General features: G+C 38.4%; 1 protein-coding gene across 1 annotated transcript in view; it reads left to right on the forward strand.

Moving 5' to 3' along the window:
• Nucleotides 1–16846, forward strand: part of LOC126214602 (centrosomal protein of 131 kDa) — a 117559-nt gene that overhangs the window by 11380 nt on the left and 89333 nt on the right. The window contains exon 3 of the mRNA XM_049941468.1: nucleotides 11306–11396. Within this exon, the coding sequence (XP_049797425.1) occupies nucleotides 11306–11396 (91 nt within the window). The remainder of the gene's footprint in view (nucleotides 1–11305; nucleotides 11397–16846) is intronic.

Raw genomic sequence — 16846 nt, forward strand, 5'->3', positions numbered from 1 at the left:
TCTTCCTGAACAGCCTCACAAACTACGAACAGAAGTGGGTGAGTTTGTCAAAGTTTAGGCACTGCTGAAGGCTTTGTAGAAATGTGGGCTGTAAAGTTACCAGCACATCCAACTTCAGTTTGAAACTCTCCATATACAACATGCACAGAACATAAAGACCAGAGAAAGGCACTTTGACTGACACTAAATGAACTTGGTTCTCCATTGCAAATACAAAACTGGTCAAGGCACCTAAGGTGAAAATGTCAGCAGCAGTATGTGAGTGCACAACTAAGAAGGTTAATAAGCATTGAACATTTTTGTATTTAGCTGCCAGCAACAGTATTCCTAGCAGAGGAATGGATCTGCAGCAGTAAGATAGGACATGGTGCCAGAACTGTCACAACAGATGTGAGCAAAGCCTGTGATTGTGTCCTCCTCGATTAAAGACAAGGCTGTGGTGGTGTCTAGCTGCAACTCCATGGACTGGTAGAACAGCATCAAATTGAAAGTGAGTTTCCATGGTGGCAAGGGAACTGCCAGTTCTGCAGCTGTGTCTTTATGTATTGCAACATTGTCATCATGCTGCTGCTGAGCTTGTGGGAAGTGGGCTACTTGTTGACAGCTGACACCCAGGTCATTGCGCTAACTGCAGACCCAGCAGTTTGCTGCACAATGCAGACACTGGCATCTGTTATGCTCACTGCTACATTCTGGACAGAACTGAAGGTTCACTGACATGAGTGACATATGTTGCAACACTAAGGAGGGAGGGAATTTCTTATACACTGGAACATCACGAATAAGGTCTTGTGATGCAGAGGAGGGAGCAGAATCAGCAACATACTTAAGTCTCTCACAAAACATTGGCAATCTGGATGTCTGTGATCTTGTATGAAACTTAAGGGCAGAAGTACAAGATGATGAGTCAGAATCATCAGTTAACATGTACTTGCAGTGGTGACTAATAACATGGGAAACCTAAGTGCCATTTTCAAAAAGCTGTTGAGCTCAAAAAAGCTGCCGAGCTCCCAAAACAACCTCAAAAGATTAAACAATCTGAAGTACTTCACCAAGGCTAGGATCAGACTTACGTAATCTTTTTTAGTGACCAACCTGTCAGAGGTAAGGTGCGCAAGCACTTTTCAAACCAATAATTTTGCATAGGAGACTTTGAAGTCTGACATGTGAAATTGCACTTGCATGTGAGACCCTGCAAGTCAGCAAGTCAAGCTGCATACAACTGTCCATGTTGTTTATGACACTGATTAAACTGGAGTCTAATCATGACAAGGTGCAGTTTTTGATCTTGGTATTTGGTTAACAGAATACAGAGGTCTTGGAAAGACAGTTCACTAGGATCCAAAAAGGATTTCGATTTTTGCATCATATCATGTCAAAGACTACTAGAAGACAAAAGTAAAGTACTGCTCACTGTATAGAACGCAGCAGATGGTGGTGGGGGTGTAGGCACTGCCACCAACTGATGTGTTTGTTGCTGCTGAGATACAAGCTGGAGAATCACTGCCTGCTCCTCTCTGTGCCACTGTTCTTGAACTGCAGACTATTGCTCTTGAAAGTGCTGCTGCAGCAGTGATGATGGTTGCTGCCAAAATTGTGTAAACTTGGGGTCCACAACACAGGAATTGGAGGTGATAATGTTGCCATAAACATGATAGGGTAAGAATCCATCACCACTAAAGTGCCTGGGCGTGATACAAAAGTGTAATCTGTAGACAAAGCCAATGTCGTCAAGAGCAGAGCACTGAATAAAGACCAAGGACACAAGCCAGAAGTCAAAGTCCAAAGCAGGGTTATTCTTACAGCAGCTTGGAGAGAACTGAAAGAGCTCATAGTGCATGCTATAGAAGACTGGCCTGCAGTTTCTTGCTTAGCTCTGTGCTGCCATTGTTGGGTTAGTCCATATGACACTGTGAACTGTGACCATGTTTCTGGTGGCACTAGGCAGATGCTAATTGTAGTGCCTCACATCCTCTATTGACATCCTCTGCTGTTGGGATATTAAAAATATATTTCCAATGACAGTAGAAACCTGAATTTTTTTTCTATGTGTGGAATTTCCATTATATATGTAGGAAAAAAATCAGATAGCGTTATTATTTCTAATGATTTATCACAATTTTCTTATTCCAGTTTAGGAATTAGTACAGTGTATGGGAAACTGACGAGATATCAGTGCACATGGAGTAAATCTCAATTAGAGCCAGACCTGATGGAGAGAGCAATAATTTAAGATGTAATCTCAAACAATGATATTAAGCATTATAACTGCTCACTGTGTAGAATCGTTGCTAATCATAATATAGGTTCATAACAGTATCTTGATTATTGTAGTTCAGCTATTGAGCAAGGATATTGTAATCCAGGTTATGGCAGCCAGTGTGGTACTTATTGTTATTTAAAAACTCTTTTTATGAGCCCACACACCACTCAATGCCTCACAGTATGGTAATCTGTTTAAGTTGCTTTCTGCCTTGATACAATTAGTTACATTCCTTACAGTATATCTCATAAATATTTTGATAGTAAACAACACATTATTTATTTTGATGTATAATAATTATTATGAATATAACAGAGGGAAACATTCCACGTGGAAAAAATATATCTAAAAGATAATAATTATTAGTTACACAATAAACTACAATTAAGATATCAGGATCTCTTCACAATTTTTAGTATGGTGGACTGTTGATTGAAAATGATGAAAGGATAGATCAGTGTGGACATAATGTAAAAATCATTATTGTCATTACCAAAACAGAGCAGTCAGAATCCAATTTTGATGGGTCAGGTGGAACGTTATTGTCAGGTCAACTGTTATTTGCATAAATTTTGACTTGAGAGGCAAAATAGACATTTCGATGTTCTTGCCTCCATTTCAATACCTACAGCATTCTGGCAAGTCAGAGGGTTTACGTATGACTAAGGTAATGTTTGTTGGCTTATGTTGGTGTCTAGAGGAAAGTCATACACTTGTTTGACCACCCAATAAATGGTTCTGTTAGCTCCTTAATAATTATTAAGTGCAGTAAGGATTATGGTCAATGGCATACATAAAAATGGTCTAAATACCATCAGATTATTGTTTATATGGTTTCTGACAGTTGACTCAGGGCAGGGAACCATTAATGTTTAGAAATAAAAAAAATGTTTAACCCTTAGTTTGATGAAAGAAACACACTAATAGGTACAGTCACTTTTTATTCCAAGTGTGTTAAGACCAGCTCATCATGTTATTGTTCAAGGTTAAAGTTCCTGAAGCTAATCCTCATAAAATTCACAAGTAAAAACCCAGTTCAGCAAGCTAATCATCATAAGATTTTTAAGAGTTCAAGTGCAATTCTCATCAGAGTTAGAGTCCAAAAGTTAGCTGTTGACAAATTTGCAGCTCAAACCACGTTGCAGCTCAAAGTTAGAGTCCACGACACTAACCGTATATAAATTCACAAGTCCAAATGCGATTCAGCTAAAATATTTTTGTTCATCAGTCTAGCTGTCTAAATATTTACTTGTCCCAACATGTAGCTGCTCATAGTTACTTTCTGCAAAACTTACAGTTGAAATTTTTTAAGTTTTTGGAACTTCTGCACAAATTCGTGAAATCTTCTCGGGTGATCAGCCGAGTAAAGGCGTCGTCTTCTCGCAACGTTTCGAAGGGTTTCGTACCCATCATCTTCGCTTGAAGATGATGGGTACGAAACCCTTCGAAAAGTTGCGAGAAGACGACGCCTTTACTCGGCTGATCACCCGAGAAGATTTCACGAATGGAATACGCCGAGAAAGTCTCAAATCACATCTGCACAAATTTTTCAAGTCCATGAAACTATCGCTCAGAAAATTTCAATGATTTTAAATGGCAATCAACCCTCCACCTAATCAACCATACATCCACTCTCAGCCAACTGTCAAAGAAAATTGTCCACAGCCAGTATGGCCACCACCCTTAGATAGACACAACGTGTTGTTGCAAAATTCTCAAATTTACATTTAACTTACTGCCACTACACATATTACATATGAATGAGCTAATTTAACCAGCTTTCCTGTGGCTCCATTAATTTTTTTGCTCCTTGGTTTCCTTATTATTTACATTTTAATAAGTGAGGTAGTACATTTAAATTTATTTTCTATTAATTATTTCTAAACATAATGAAAGTTATATGACTACAGGTAGCTACAATAATACACTCTCTCATAGTGCTGCTACATTTGGTGATTTGTGATTCTGATACATTTTTTACTTCTTGAGATTAACATTTCTGGCTCATAAATGTATTACATTAATAAGAATTCTGAAACTGTGTTTCAACAAAGTTATTCAAGTGCTGTCTGTGGCACTTGGTTTTTTAAAATCACTGAAAGCAGTTAGAATTATTAATTTCTGATGTCAATAGGTATTTTGAGGTCTGACAAATACAATATCTATATTACTATTCTGCCTATTGAGTGGACATTTAGATATATTTTCTAGTCTCATTTTTATCTTTCAGTTGGTGGTTTTGCCTAACTTGCTACTATAATGGTTTAGATTTTGTGTATTTTGTTGCCATGAAATGAATTTTGACCTCTGATTCTGCCCTTTGATGGCACCTCACCTTGCAAGTATTCTATAACTGTGAAGCACATAGGAAAAACCCAGCTTGCATTAATTATACAGGCTGCCTGCTGCCTTTCTGTTAGCCAGCTGTCTTTGTGGCCTCTTGTTCTGCCATCTGCAGCAACTGATATGTCATCTGCTGCTAGCAGAAAACTTCAGTCACTATCTTCTCACAAGCGGTGTTAGCCTATCTCAGAATTCATGCACACTACCCCATCACCTGTCAAAATCAGTGCACATCTTGCCATGTCTATCTTTAATGTCTCAAATTTGGAAATTAGACACCACTTTCAAGTAATATTTATCCACTGCACAAAAATTAATATGCTTAGGAGGCCTGCCAGAAAACAAACAGGTTTTTAGGTCTAGCATTTTTTGATTCTTAGAACAAATTGTTTAAATAAAACTAGTCAAAGAATGTATGTTCACATGTTTGAAACGTGCAAAATTTGTGATTGTTTATAATACAAATACAAGAAATGATTACCCGAAGAAATATTTTATCAGTGTGTGGTGCTATTGATGATTCATCTATGAACACTGTTGGAAATGAATACCATTCGTCTTGCAGATATGGTCTTAAGGAAGGGGGCTGCTTAAGAAAACCTGATTTAACCAATTGTTGAGTGTTGTTCATTGCTGTGACTCCCTTACAAGCTGGTTTAATAGAAGTGATAACAAATATTCAAAGAAGAGCTGCACATTTTATCAAAAGTTCGTTTAGCTGGTGTGAAACTGTCACAAAAATGTTCAATAATTTCTGACTCTAGTCAGAAGAAAAAAGAAAACAAATGGCCACTGCTAATAGCCTTACTTTCAAAATCCTGAGAGTCTGTGTTCCACATATACATCTACATCTTCATCTACATCCATACTCCACAAGCCACCTGCCAGTGTGTGGCAGAGGGCACTTTGAGTACCTCTATCTGTTCTCCCTTCTATTCCAGTCTCATATTGTTCGTGGAAAGAAAGATTGTTGGTATGCCTCTGTGTGGGCTCTAATCTCTCTGATTTTATCCTCATGGTCTCTTCGCGAGATATACATAGGAGGGAGCAATATACTGCTTGACTCCTCGGTGAAGGTATGTTCTCGAAACTTCAACAAAAACCCGTACCGAGCTACTGAGCGTCTCTCCTGCAGAGTCTTCCACTGGAGCCTATCTATCATCTCCGCAATGCTCTTGCGATTACTAAATGATCCTGTGACGAAGTGTGCTGCTCTCCGCTGGATCCTCCCCATCTCCTCTATCAACCCTATCTGGTACGGATCCCACACTGCTGAGCAGTACTCAAGCAGTGGGTGAACAAGCGTACTGTAACCTACTTCCTTTGTTTTCAGATTGCATTTCCTTAGGATTCCTCCAGTGAATCTCAGTCTGGCATCTGCTTTACCGATGATCAACTTTATATGATCATTCCATTTTAAATCACTCTTAATGCGTACTCCCAGATAATTTATGGAATTAACTGCTTCCAGTTGCTGACCTGCTATATTGTAGCTAAATGATATGTGTTCTGATATGATTAGGAAATATATTATTTCCTCCAGCATATGACTCATTTAATGGCCATGAGGGAAAAGTTGGAGAAATTTGTACATATACAGAACCATGCTGACAATCCTTCTTCTCATGTACCATCCAGACATGGAACAGAACAAAGTGATTTGGTATGTTGTGTGCCTTTTGCCACTCAGTGTACAGTGTCTTGTGAAATACTTGTATACACTTAGAACATAGCAAAAGTCTGGTCAGGAGACTGTGAGCAATGATAGATCTCTCAAGAGCATTCACCAATCAATCAATTCACAGTCATTCTCTGCAGGATTCAGGACAGGAGCTGAGCTGGCCACTAAATGCGCCCAATTGTTTGATGTAAATTAATAGAGGGAAACATTCCACGTGGGAAAAATATATCTAAAAACAAAGATGATGTGACTTACCAAACGAAAGTGCTGGCAAGTCGATAGATACACAAACAAACACAAACATACACACAAAATTCAAGCTTTCGCAACAAACTGTTGCCTCATCAGAAAAGAGGGAAGGAGAGGGAAAGACGAAAGGATGTGGGTTTTAAGGGAGAGGGTAAGGAGTCATTCCAATCCCGGGAGCGGAAATACTTACCTTAGGGGGAAAAAAGGACCGGTATACACTCGCACACACACACATATCCATCCACACATATACAGACACAAGCAGACATATTTAAAGACATATTTAAAGACAAAGAGTTTGGGCTAAACTCTTTGTCTTTAAATATGTCTGCTTGTGTCTGTATATGTGTGGATGGATATGTGTGTGTGTGCGAGTGTATACCCGTCCTTTTTTCCCCCTAAGGTAAGTCTTTCTGCTCCCGGGATTGGAATGACTCCTTACCCTCTCCCTTAAAACCCACATCCTTTCGTCTTTCCCTCTCCTTCTCTCTTTCATGATGAGGCAACAGTTTGTTGTGAAAGCTTGAATTTTGTGTGTATGTTTGTGTGTGTTTGTGTATCTATCGACATGCCAGCGCTTTCGTTTGGTAAGTCACGTCATCTTTGTTTTTAGATATAATTGTCTGATGTTTAAGATATAATTTCTTTTCGCTTGAGCATCTTCTGCAGTGAAACAGCCAGCTGTTTTACCAGCATAAGGACATACATAAACATCATGAACATCATGTCTGCAGATTTGCAGTCACAGTTCCCAATGGGAAAATACATGGAAGTATGTGCAGAAGATATGGAAATCTGTGTATACACAAGCTCCATAAACAACACTACATAGGCCAAAGACATCTCCAAGGGGTGTAAAGGTTTTTAGTCTCTTGTCGTATCAGAATAAATCTATTTTTATTTTCCAGTATTGTAAGGACTCATCTGTCACTCTTTCAGTGGCTGCAGCACAGGAACAGACTAAAGCTAAGATGTGGTCATGATTCTGTTCCATATGTCATTCATCCATTCATTCATTCATTTGCTATGCTCTGTGTATGAGGTGTGATCAAAAAGTTATGGGAATTCTTGTTTTTCGTAAAGACTATTTATTTATTCATCAATATCAACTTTTGTAATTGAAGAAAACAGTGAGAAGAACCTTCACATGTGATCAAACTTGTTGAATTGTTTTTGGTCTTGATTCTTCAGGCAGTTTCCATTGGGATAACTTGGCCTTGGTTTCAACACCATACCTGTGCACCAATGTTTCATAACATCTTATAACTTTCTTTAGAAGTTCTGCATTGTTGTCATCTCAATTCAGAAATTTCTGAACAATGTCTACATGATGTTTTTGGTTGAAATTCAACATTTTCAGAACAAACTTTGGTGCTATGTGACTTATGCCCAGGCATTCAAAAAATTGCTTGACATGAGCCAAAGATATGCCAACATCATCAACAACCTCTCTGATGGTGATTCAGCAATTTTCCAGAATCATTTCTTCCACACTGTCATCAATAATTGACCTGCTAGGGCGTCTTGGGCGATCATCATCTTCAGTGTCTTCTCAGACCTCTTTGAAATGTTTATACCAAACTATTGTCTCACTCATAGTAGATTGGCCTGGCCGGTTGGCCGTGCAGTCTAACACATGGCTTTCTGGGTGGGAAGGAGCACTGGTCCCCAGCACGAATCTGCCCAGTGGATTTGTGTCGAAGACTGGTGAGCCGGCCAGTCTGTGGATGGTTTTTAGGCGGTTTTCCATCTGCCTCGGCAAATGTGGGCTGGTTTCCCTTATACCACATCAGCTACACTATGTCGGCGATTGCTGCGCAAACAAGTTCTCCACGTATGAGTACACCACCATTACTCTACCACGCAAACAAAGGGGTTACACTCATCTGGTGTGAGACGTTTCCTGGGGGGTCCACCGGGGGCCAAACCACGCAATAACCCTGGGTTCGGTGTGGGGCAGTGGAGGGGTGAAGTGGACTGTGGTAGTCGTTGACTGTGGTAGTCGTTGTGGGGTTGCGAACCACTGCGGCTGTGGCAGGGACGGTGCCTCTCCGTCATTTCTAGGTCCCCATTTAACATAACATAACATAGTAGATTTTATGAAACCCACAGTCAACATTTGAAATGCAATGTTGCACTTTATTCCATTTTTTCAAGCAAAACGTAACGCAAATTTTTTGAGCCATCTTTTTCAAAAGTAAAAATTTGTTGAGCAGTTGAAAACACATATAACCTTTTTGACTGTCAACAATAAACTAAATATTCAAAACAGCTGAAAATGCAAACATGTCAGGAATACGTGTTCCAAAAAGATGATTAAAAAAACAAAAATGGAAATTGAGAACTGAATTTGTAAATCTCACAAAATTAAAAAATTCCTCTTACTTTTTGACCATTGCTCATGTATCATCAAGAAGGAGAACCTACATGGATGTAGTATGAGCCATTGTGTATATTAACAAAAGAGAAACGGCTCTTAGGAACTAAGTCTCTGCTCTGTATTAACAGGACATGATTGCTGTACTGGTTAATATTATTTGTGCTTACATCAGCAAAATGTAGCATAATAAATTTGGAGGAAAACTGCCACTCTGAAAAAAAACCTTATTGCTTCCTCATTTTATGTAATATATGTGTAGTGATCTACACCTTTAACAACAAAAGCATGTTATTTGAGTGTTGTGGTAACCCCCTTTCTTTAAAATGAAAATGAAATGAGACTTGAATCTATTTAATGGTATCTTTAACTTTGCCTCCAATCCTGAGCACTAAAATTCAAATGATTTAAGTTACTATAGTTTGCCTCAGGTGACACACTGCTGAAGACCTAAAACAGAAATCTCTTGAGAAGCTTAATTTCACATCTGACTGCATTCTATAATGTTCCTCTAACCAAATGTGCTGCTAACTGAAGAATACTAAATCACAAAACAAAGAGCAAATAATTGTCTCAGCATCTTGCAGTAATTTAAAAACTGCACACTGCAATAATTGCTGAAAACAAAATGAAAATATTTCCATTTAAGTTCCCCGTGTACAATAAACCACTGATCACTGAATTAAAAACATGTACATTTCCAATATTATTACAAGCACAGTACTGTGTTGTCATAATTTTCTGACAGTTTTTTTAACTATCAGTGTTAACTGCAATAGTTCTCATGGTCTCAAATTTATCAGTCACTCCAGAACAAATACAAAGCAATGACTGACTATACAAGGCTGAATTTATAGTCTGGTTTTTGGTAATCATCTGCAGGTTGTAGTTTCCATGCCTCTGTTGCTTCACATCAGACTTGCAGATACTGCATTCCCCGAAACTCAGTACTGGGTGGCGGCTCAGAAATTTGTTTCTGATTACATGAAACATTTTTTTTAAATTACTAGTAAAACCATTTTCCCCAGTTGCCACCCTTTTAAAACCATTCAGCAACAGTTTGAAATTAATATTGTCTTAGCCTGGTATTTGAAATTAATATTTTAGTGGGAAATAAAAAGATTTATGTGTCTGGACTGTTGCAGTGTATATTTTCAAGTGCTGGTAATAAGTTTGCATCATCCTTGACCGAGACTCAGAAAAGTGGCAGAATAAGTAAAGCACTGGAGCAGTGGTGTGTTAATCCCTTTCTGGCCATCCAGATTTATGTTTACTGTATTTACCTAAATCAGTTGTCAGATCCCAGGATAATTCCCTTGTAAAGCTCATGGCTGACTTCCTTCCACATCTTCGCCTATCATAAGCTTGTGCTCCACCTCTGATGACCTCATTGTGAATCAGATGCTATACCCAAATGTTCTTACATTCCCTTGTCCTTGACTGAAATTTCTGCATGCTGGCCTAGTGTTTAGAAAGTATTGTCACAGCATACAAACAACAGAAATGTGAACATTTCTTATCTTACCAGCTCTGTCAGAATTTTGTTTGCCTCTAACCCACCTATGATCCTCGATTTCAACTCATCTGCACAATATAATCACAAGGTCATTGACCAATTTGGATATCTCTACTGCGTTTTCTGAGTTCCACTTTGGCAACATCCATCTTACTCTTTTTGTAATCAGCTATGTTAAGATGATGCAAGCAAATTCAAGTAAATTGTAATGCTGCTGATTTGTATGTGATGGTTTTGTGCAGTTACGCAATGGGAATACTACATTCAGTTTTCCTTTCAGTTGCTTTATGCTTTCCTGAGTTATTGATATTTTGTAATTTTCTCCCCTAGTTTATGGATATCTGTGTTTAACCACACAACTGCCATATCTACTGGAAATGTATAATATTAATGGAAATTCCTGGATGGAGAAAAATGTAAAATAAGGGAAAGGCAATCACTCATCTATAGCAGACCACTGCATGGCGCCCAGAGTTGTGTGACAGGAAAAAGCAGTCATAATCTACACTAGCTTTTGCTCTTTTTCCAGCAAAAGTACTCACATTCATACACACAGCCACTCAGACACCAAAACACACACTCCCATGGCCATGGCGTTAAGTCTTCCATGACAACAGGAGGGTGTGTTTGGTTAACTGTGTGAGTTGTGTGAATGTATGTATTTTTCCTAGAAAAAGAGCAAGAGCTTGAAAACTAGTGTGAATGCTGTTTCCTTTTGTGTATTTCTGTGCTCCACTCATTGGTCTGCTGTAGGTGAATGGTTACCTTTCCCTTATTTTATGTACAGCTAATGAAAAGTTTATCTTACTATTATTTGTGAGTTTTAACATAATAAATGTTTGGAACACTGAAATTTCAAAGATTTAACTGTTTTAGAAATCAATTTGAAGATCTCAGATGGTACTGCAAAAGGAAAAGTGGAAAATAATGTAAATGGACAGGAATGCCAACCACAAGGAAAACTAAAGTAAGTTGCAGTGTTTGTTGTTATTTATAGAAAAATCTAGTTTTGCATGTACTGTACTGATTGAAGTGGTCTGTAGAAGTCTTATCGAAAGGCAAATGAAAACATGAAGAAATTTACACTTTCTGTGAGCTTTTAGACAAAATATTCAGATATCAAAAGTTAATCAGAACAAACAGTAAGGAAAATGTATAGAAAGATGGTTGAGTCATGGAGACATGTAGATTATGGCAGCCATATCAGGTAAAGAAAGGAATTTAACACAAATAGTGAACTATGGTGTAGTAGATTCAGATGCCAGAGAAATTTGTGGCATTCTGTGGCATGGTAGTTACTTAGATGACAAGGGAACACATTCAGAATCAGGCAAGGAATTAGATAAGACTGACATACAATGTACAGTATAACTATAAAAGTGACATACATGACACAGAAAAAAGCAAGAGTGTACTATGTGTTACAAAAAGGGAAGGGGGAGGGGGATTCTGATTTAGGGTACAGGGATGAGGAAAGTAAGGGAAAAGGGGGAGGAGCAGGGTAAGGAAAAGAAGTGCAAGTGAGGAACCAATGTCTTTTCAGGTTGGCTGTAAGAGAAAGACATGCATATGTCAAACAGTGGAAAATCCAGGATGGAATGTAACAATATTACAAGAAGGAAAGTTGCTACTCACCATATAGTGGAGATGCTGAGTCACAGGTAGGCACAACAAAAACACTTTTAACAGTTAAAGCTTTCGGCCATTGGCAAAACACACACACACACACACACACACACACACACACACACACACTCACACACTCAAACGCTACTCACACACATGACTGCAGTCACAGGCATCTGAAACCACACTGTGAGCAGCAGCACCAGTGCATGATGGGAGTGGCAACTGTGAGGGGGGAGGGAGGGGGGAGGGGGAGGGATAGTATGGTGGGGTCGGCAGACAGTGAAGTGCTGCAGGTTATGCAGTGGGCAGGGGAGAGGTGGGGAGGGGGAAGTAGCAGAAAAGGAGAGAAATAAAAAGATTTGGTGTGGTGGTGGAATGACGACTGTGAATGACGAAGGTTGAGGCCAGGAAGGTTATGGGAACGTAGCATGTGTTGCAGGGAATGTTCCCAGCTGCACAATCTAGAAAAGCTGGTGTTGGTGGGAAGTATCCATATGGCACAGGCTGTGAAGCAGTCATTGAAATGAAGGATGTCATGTTTGGTAGTGTGTTCAGCAACAGGGTGGTCCACTTGTTTCTTGGCTACAGTTATTCAGTGGCTATTCATGTGGATAAACGACTTGTTGGTTGTCATGTGTACATAGAATGCAGCACATTGGTTGCAGCTTAGCTTGTAGACCACATGACTGGTTTCACAGGTAGCCCTGCCTTTGATGGGATAGGTGATGTTAGTGACTGGACTGGAGTAGTTATTGGTGGGGGGATGTATGTGACAGGTCTTGCATCTAGGTCTATTATAGGGGTATGTGCCATGAGGTAATGGATTGGGAGTAGCGGTTTTATAAGGATGGATGAGTATATCATGTAGGTTCGGTGGACGGTGGAATACCACTGTGGTAGGGGTGGGAAAGATAGTGGGCAGAACATTTCTGGCCTCAACTTTCGTTGTCACTGTCCTCACCAGTTAAATATGGGAGGGAAATGTTGGGGATAAAAAACATAGAGCGAGACCAAGAGATGAACACAGTAAACAGTTTCAGAAAGAAGTAGGTTTGCAATAGTTTTTCAGAGATGATGAGGCTTGCACAGGAGAGAGCAGTATGGAGAGCTGCATGAAACCAGTCTTCAGACTCAAGACCACAATGACAACAACAAGGGGAAAAAACTAGGAGTGTGAAGATCAATGCTGAAAACTCTTGTGAACTCATTCATTGATAAAGCTGCACCTGATGGTTTTTTAAAGGTAGTGACAAATAATGTTCTCTTTTGCAATCTTCATCAATAGCATAACATGGCAACAGATTGAATAACTGACAGTTTCATTACTACCAGTATTACAAGCAGGATGTGCATTTCTTTACTTATATTTAAGTACCATCTATCTATTAGCCCTAAATCATGTGTTCAGTACCTAATTGGCTCCCTGTATATGTAGTTGAGAATAGTTACACACATTTGTACATACTATAGCATTTTGCATTTCATGTCCGTAGGATGAGAGTTTTTACACTTTGCTTTTTTTGTGTCAAAATATTTCTTGATGGTGGTACAGGAGGAGATTTAAATAGAGGGATGTATGAAATGTTTTCATATTTGAGTGGTCACACAGATTTGAAATTTGTAGGAATATCAAAGCATAAGCAAGATTACTGTGAAAAATAAGCAGACAAGACAAAATTACTGTAAGTGCAGTTAGCATTGTCATGAAACCTGCTTGTAAGTTGTGAATGAAAGCTAATATATCTTTGATACAAAATATGATTATAATCAGTCTGGATTATACCTAGTTATGTGTGTAATATTTGTCTGTTATTTGAACATGGAACTGCTCAGTTTAGGTGAATATGAGATGGGAGGAAAACTATTTGGTCTTTAATCTAGGCTGTGAAATCATGGTAGTTGTAGTTCATATATTGAAAACTGTACTGATGAATTTATAATTAGGGCTGATATTAGGTGAAAAAATATTGGATTGAAAGATATGGCTACTGATAAACTATGGACATTTTACATTGTTGGCATTTTAGTATGTACCGAACCACAAATGTAAATGGTAGCAGAGAACTGTTCAATACCAGCAGTATAACATGAAACAGTATATTTACTTGGAGAAAATCAGGCTGAACTGTTTGAAGAACAGTAATAATTCAAACTGTTTTGCAAATTTTACTGATGAGTCAGTTGTACTCCACTGCCTTCCTATTTTTGGTGTATTCGAAATTAAAAGTGGCTTATTCTACTATTCCAAGCGTACCATCTTTCTACACTTTTCCTTCTATTCCTTATTATCATTAAGAAAAATGAATTTCCATTTCTGAGTGCATGAACAGTTTTAACTTTCTGATGTATAGTGTTACTGTGATTACAAATGCTGTGTTTATTGAATATTCAGTTGAAAGTACATTTGATGTATTCTCTGGAAAAATTCAACATGTGATGGAATAGAACATAAAATGAGATACACAACTTCTCCAGTCCACATCAGGATATTCATGTTGCACAGTTGCACAACGTAGATAAAATGGTTCAAATGGCTCTGAGCACTATGGGACTCAACTGCTGAGGTCATTGGTCCCCTAGAACTTAGAACTAGTTAAACCTAACTAACCTAAGGACATCACAAACATCCATGCCCGAGGCAGGATTCGAACCTGCAACCGTAGCGGTCTTGCGGTTCCAGACTGCAGCGCCTTTAACCGCACGGCCACTTCGGCCGGCGCACAACGTAGATAGTAAATGCCACTGCGATCAATGCATCCACAGTATTTAGAGCACATGTAAGCTTACATTACTAGCGTTTTTAAAGAAAAATTATACATACAAAATAATAAGGTTCATTTTGGTTGTTGAGTTGTAGTTTAGCAGTCATCTTTATTAATGTCTTTAATACATTTTGTTATCAAACAATGGAAAATCCAGGATGGAATGTAACAATACCTGAGAAGGAAAGTTGCTCCTCACCATATATCGGAGATCTGAGTCGCAATATCTTTTTATTGTGCCTATCGTGACTCAGTATATTTTGTTATCATTGTTAAATGCTTTTGGAACATGTAATAGCATTACTTTTCCTTGGTCAAAACACGTTTTATTTCTTTCTTCACTTAACATAAAGGAGAACAAATTTTTGAATCATTGTAGTTAGTACATTGACTGTAGCAAGTTACATGAAGGTAAGATTAGAATTTGATACCTGATTGTAGTATCACTTAATTGTCCAGCACTAACATCTAAAAAAAGAAAAGTTCTTGAATATTAATGCAACATATTTTACACTGCTTGTACAGTTATAGAACCTTTATGCCTTTGCAAATACAAGACATTAATTGAAAATGTAATGTACAGATTATATATTTTTTACAAAGAAAATTGATGAGTTTCAGTCCTTTGACAGTAGGTGTACTGATCATTTTCGTTTTGTGAATAATGCAACACGTTGTATCCTCAGTTCCCAGAATTGTATTATTATCACTATAGCTTTCATTAATATGGACCTAAGGGACAGAGCGGCAGGGAGAGTTGTGCAATGGTAACCAAATGGTAATCCAATGCATATGCTGAAAATAGTGGTGCTTCCATAAAATGTTCTCTCAACATCACTCTTGTACAGCCTACTATGAAGTACCAAACATTGGAGGTACTTCGTATAATAATAATATTTTGTTCAGCATTAAATGATTCAGTGCATATGTACAAAAACAGCAATGGTTTGTTGTCAAATACAACAAGACAGTCTTCTGAGTAAGTTATTGACTGACATTGGATAACCATACACATGAATAGTTTGCTGCTAAATTCAGGCAACTGCATACATTAAAAATGTGAAAATTTAGGTATTTTTATACAATGTGAGTGTGTTACAGGTACCCTGAACAGGTGTTGGAAGATCAAAGAAAATATGAAGTTCATTCAGTAAACATTTTGTTGAACACTTTTTCATAGTAACATATTTATTCTTAAGAGTTAGAATTTAATGATAATATCAATGTTTCTTTTAGATGTACTACTTTTTGACATAGTCTCCATCACTTTCTATGGACTTACTCCAGCTTTGGTAAGACTTGTAATCCCTGTTGGTAGACCATCTTGTCCTGCGCTCATAGCCATGTTTTCACTGCATACATTATATTTTCATCATCATCAAATTGTGCCTCATTTAGAGAATCCTTAAGTGGCCCAAACAGATGGAAGCCCAAAGGTGTCAGATCTGAGCTGTAGGGTGTCTGAGGCAATGGTGTCCAACCCAATTTGGTGATGTGTCTCTGGATTCTGAGACTTGTGTCTGGGCATGCATTTTTGTATTGGAGCAGGATTTCTTTTGGATTCTTGGCAGATCAAACATGATCAAAACAGTTCTTGAGTTCATCCATAGCCTTCACAGATTCCTCGGAATTAAAGGTTGACCCTTTTGGCAACAGATCCATTAGCCATCACTATCCAAAAACACTGTCATCATGACTTTGTCAGTAGAGGGAGCTGCTCTGAATTTATTATTATTTTGATGATTGCTGAATGTACCACCTCAGTGATTGCGTTTTGTCTCTGGTTCAAAGTGGTGCACCCAGGTTTTGTCAGTTGTAATGATCTGTCACAAAAAGGCCACACATCAGCTTCAAATTGCCCCAACAATTCAGATGAAACGGCTTTTCTTTGAATTTTGTAGTCTGTTGTGTGCATTTGTGCAACCCATCTTCAGCAGTCATTTAAATAACCCAAAAGTGTCAGCCACTGCTCATGCTCTTTTAATGCTCACCAATATCTGTAGAACTAATTGTCAAGTTGTGTTGC

Source organism: Schistocerca nitens, chromosome 1 (assembly GCF_023898315.1).
Source record: "Schistocerca nitens isolate TAMUIC-IGC-003100 chromosome 1, iqSchNite1.1, whole genome shotgun sequence".
Taxonomy (NCBI): Eukaryota; Metazoa; Arthropoda; class Insecta; order Orthoptera; family Acrididae; genus Schistocerca; species Schistocerca nitens.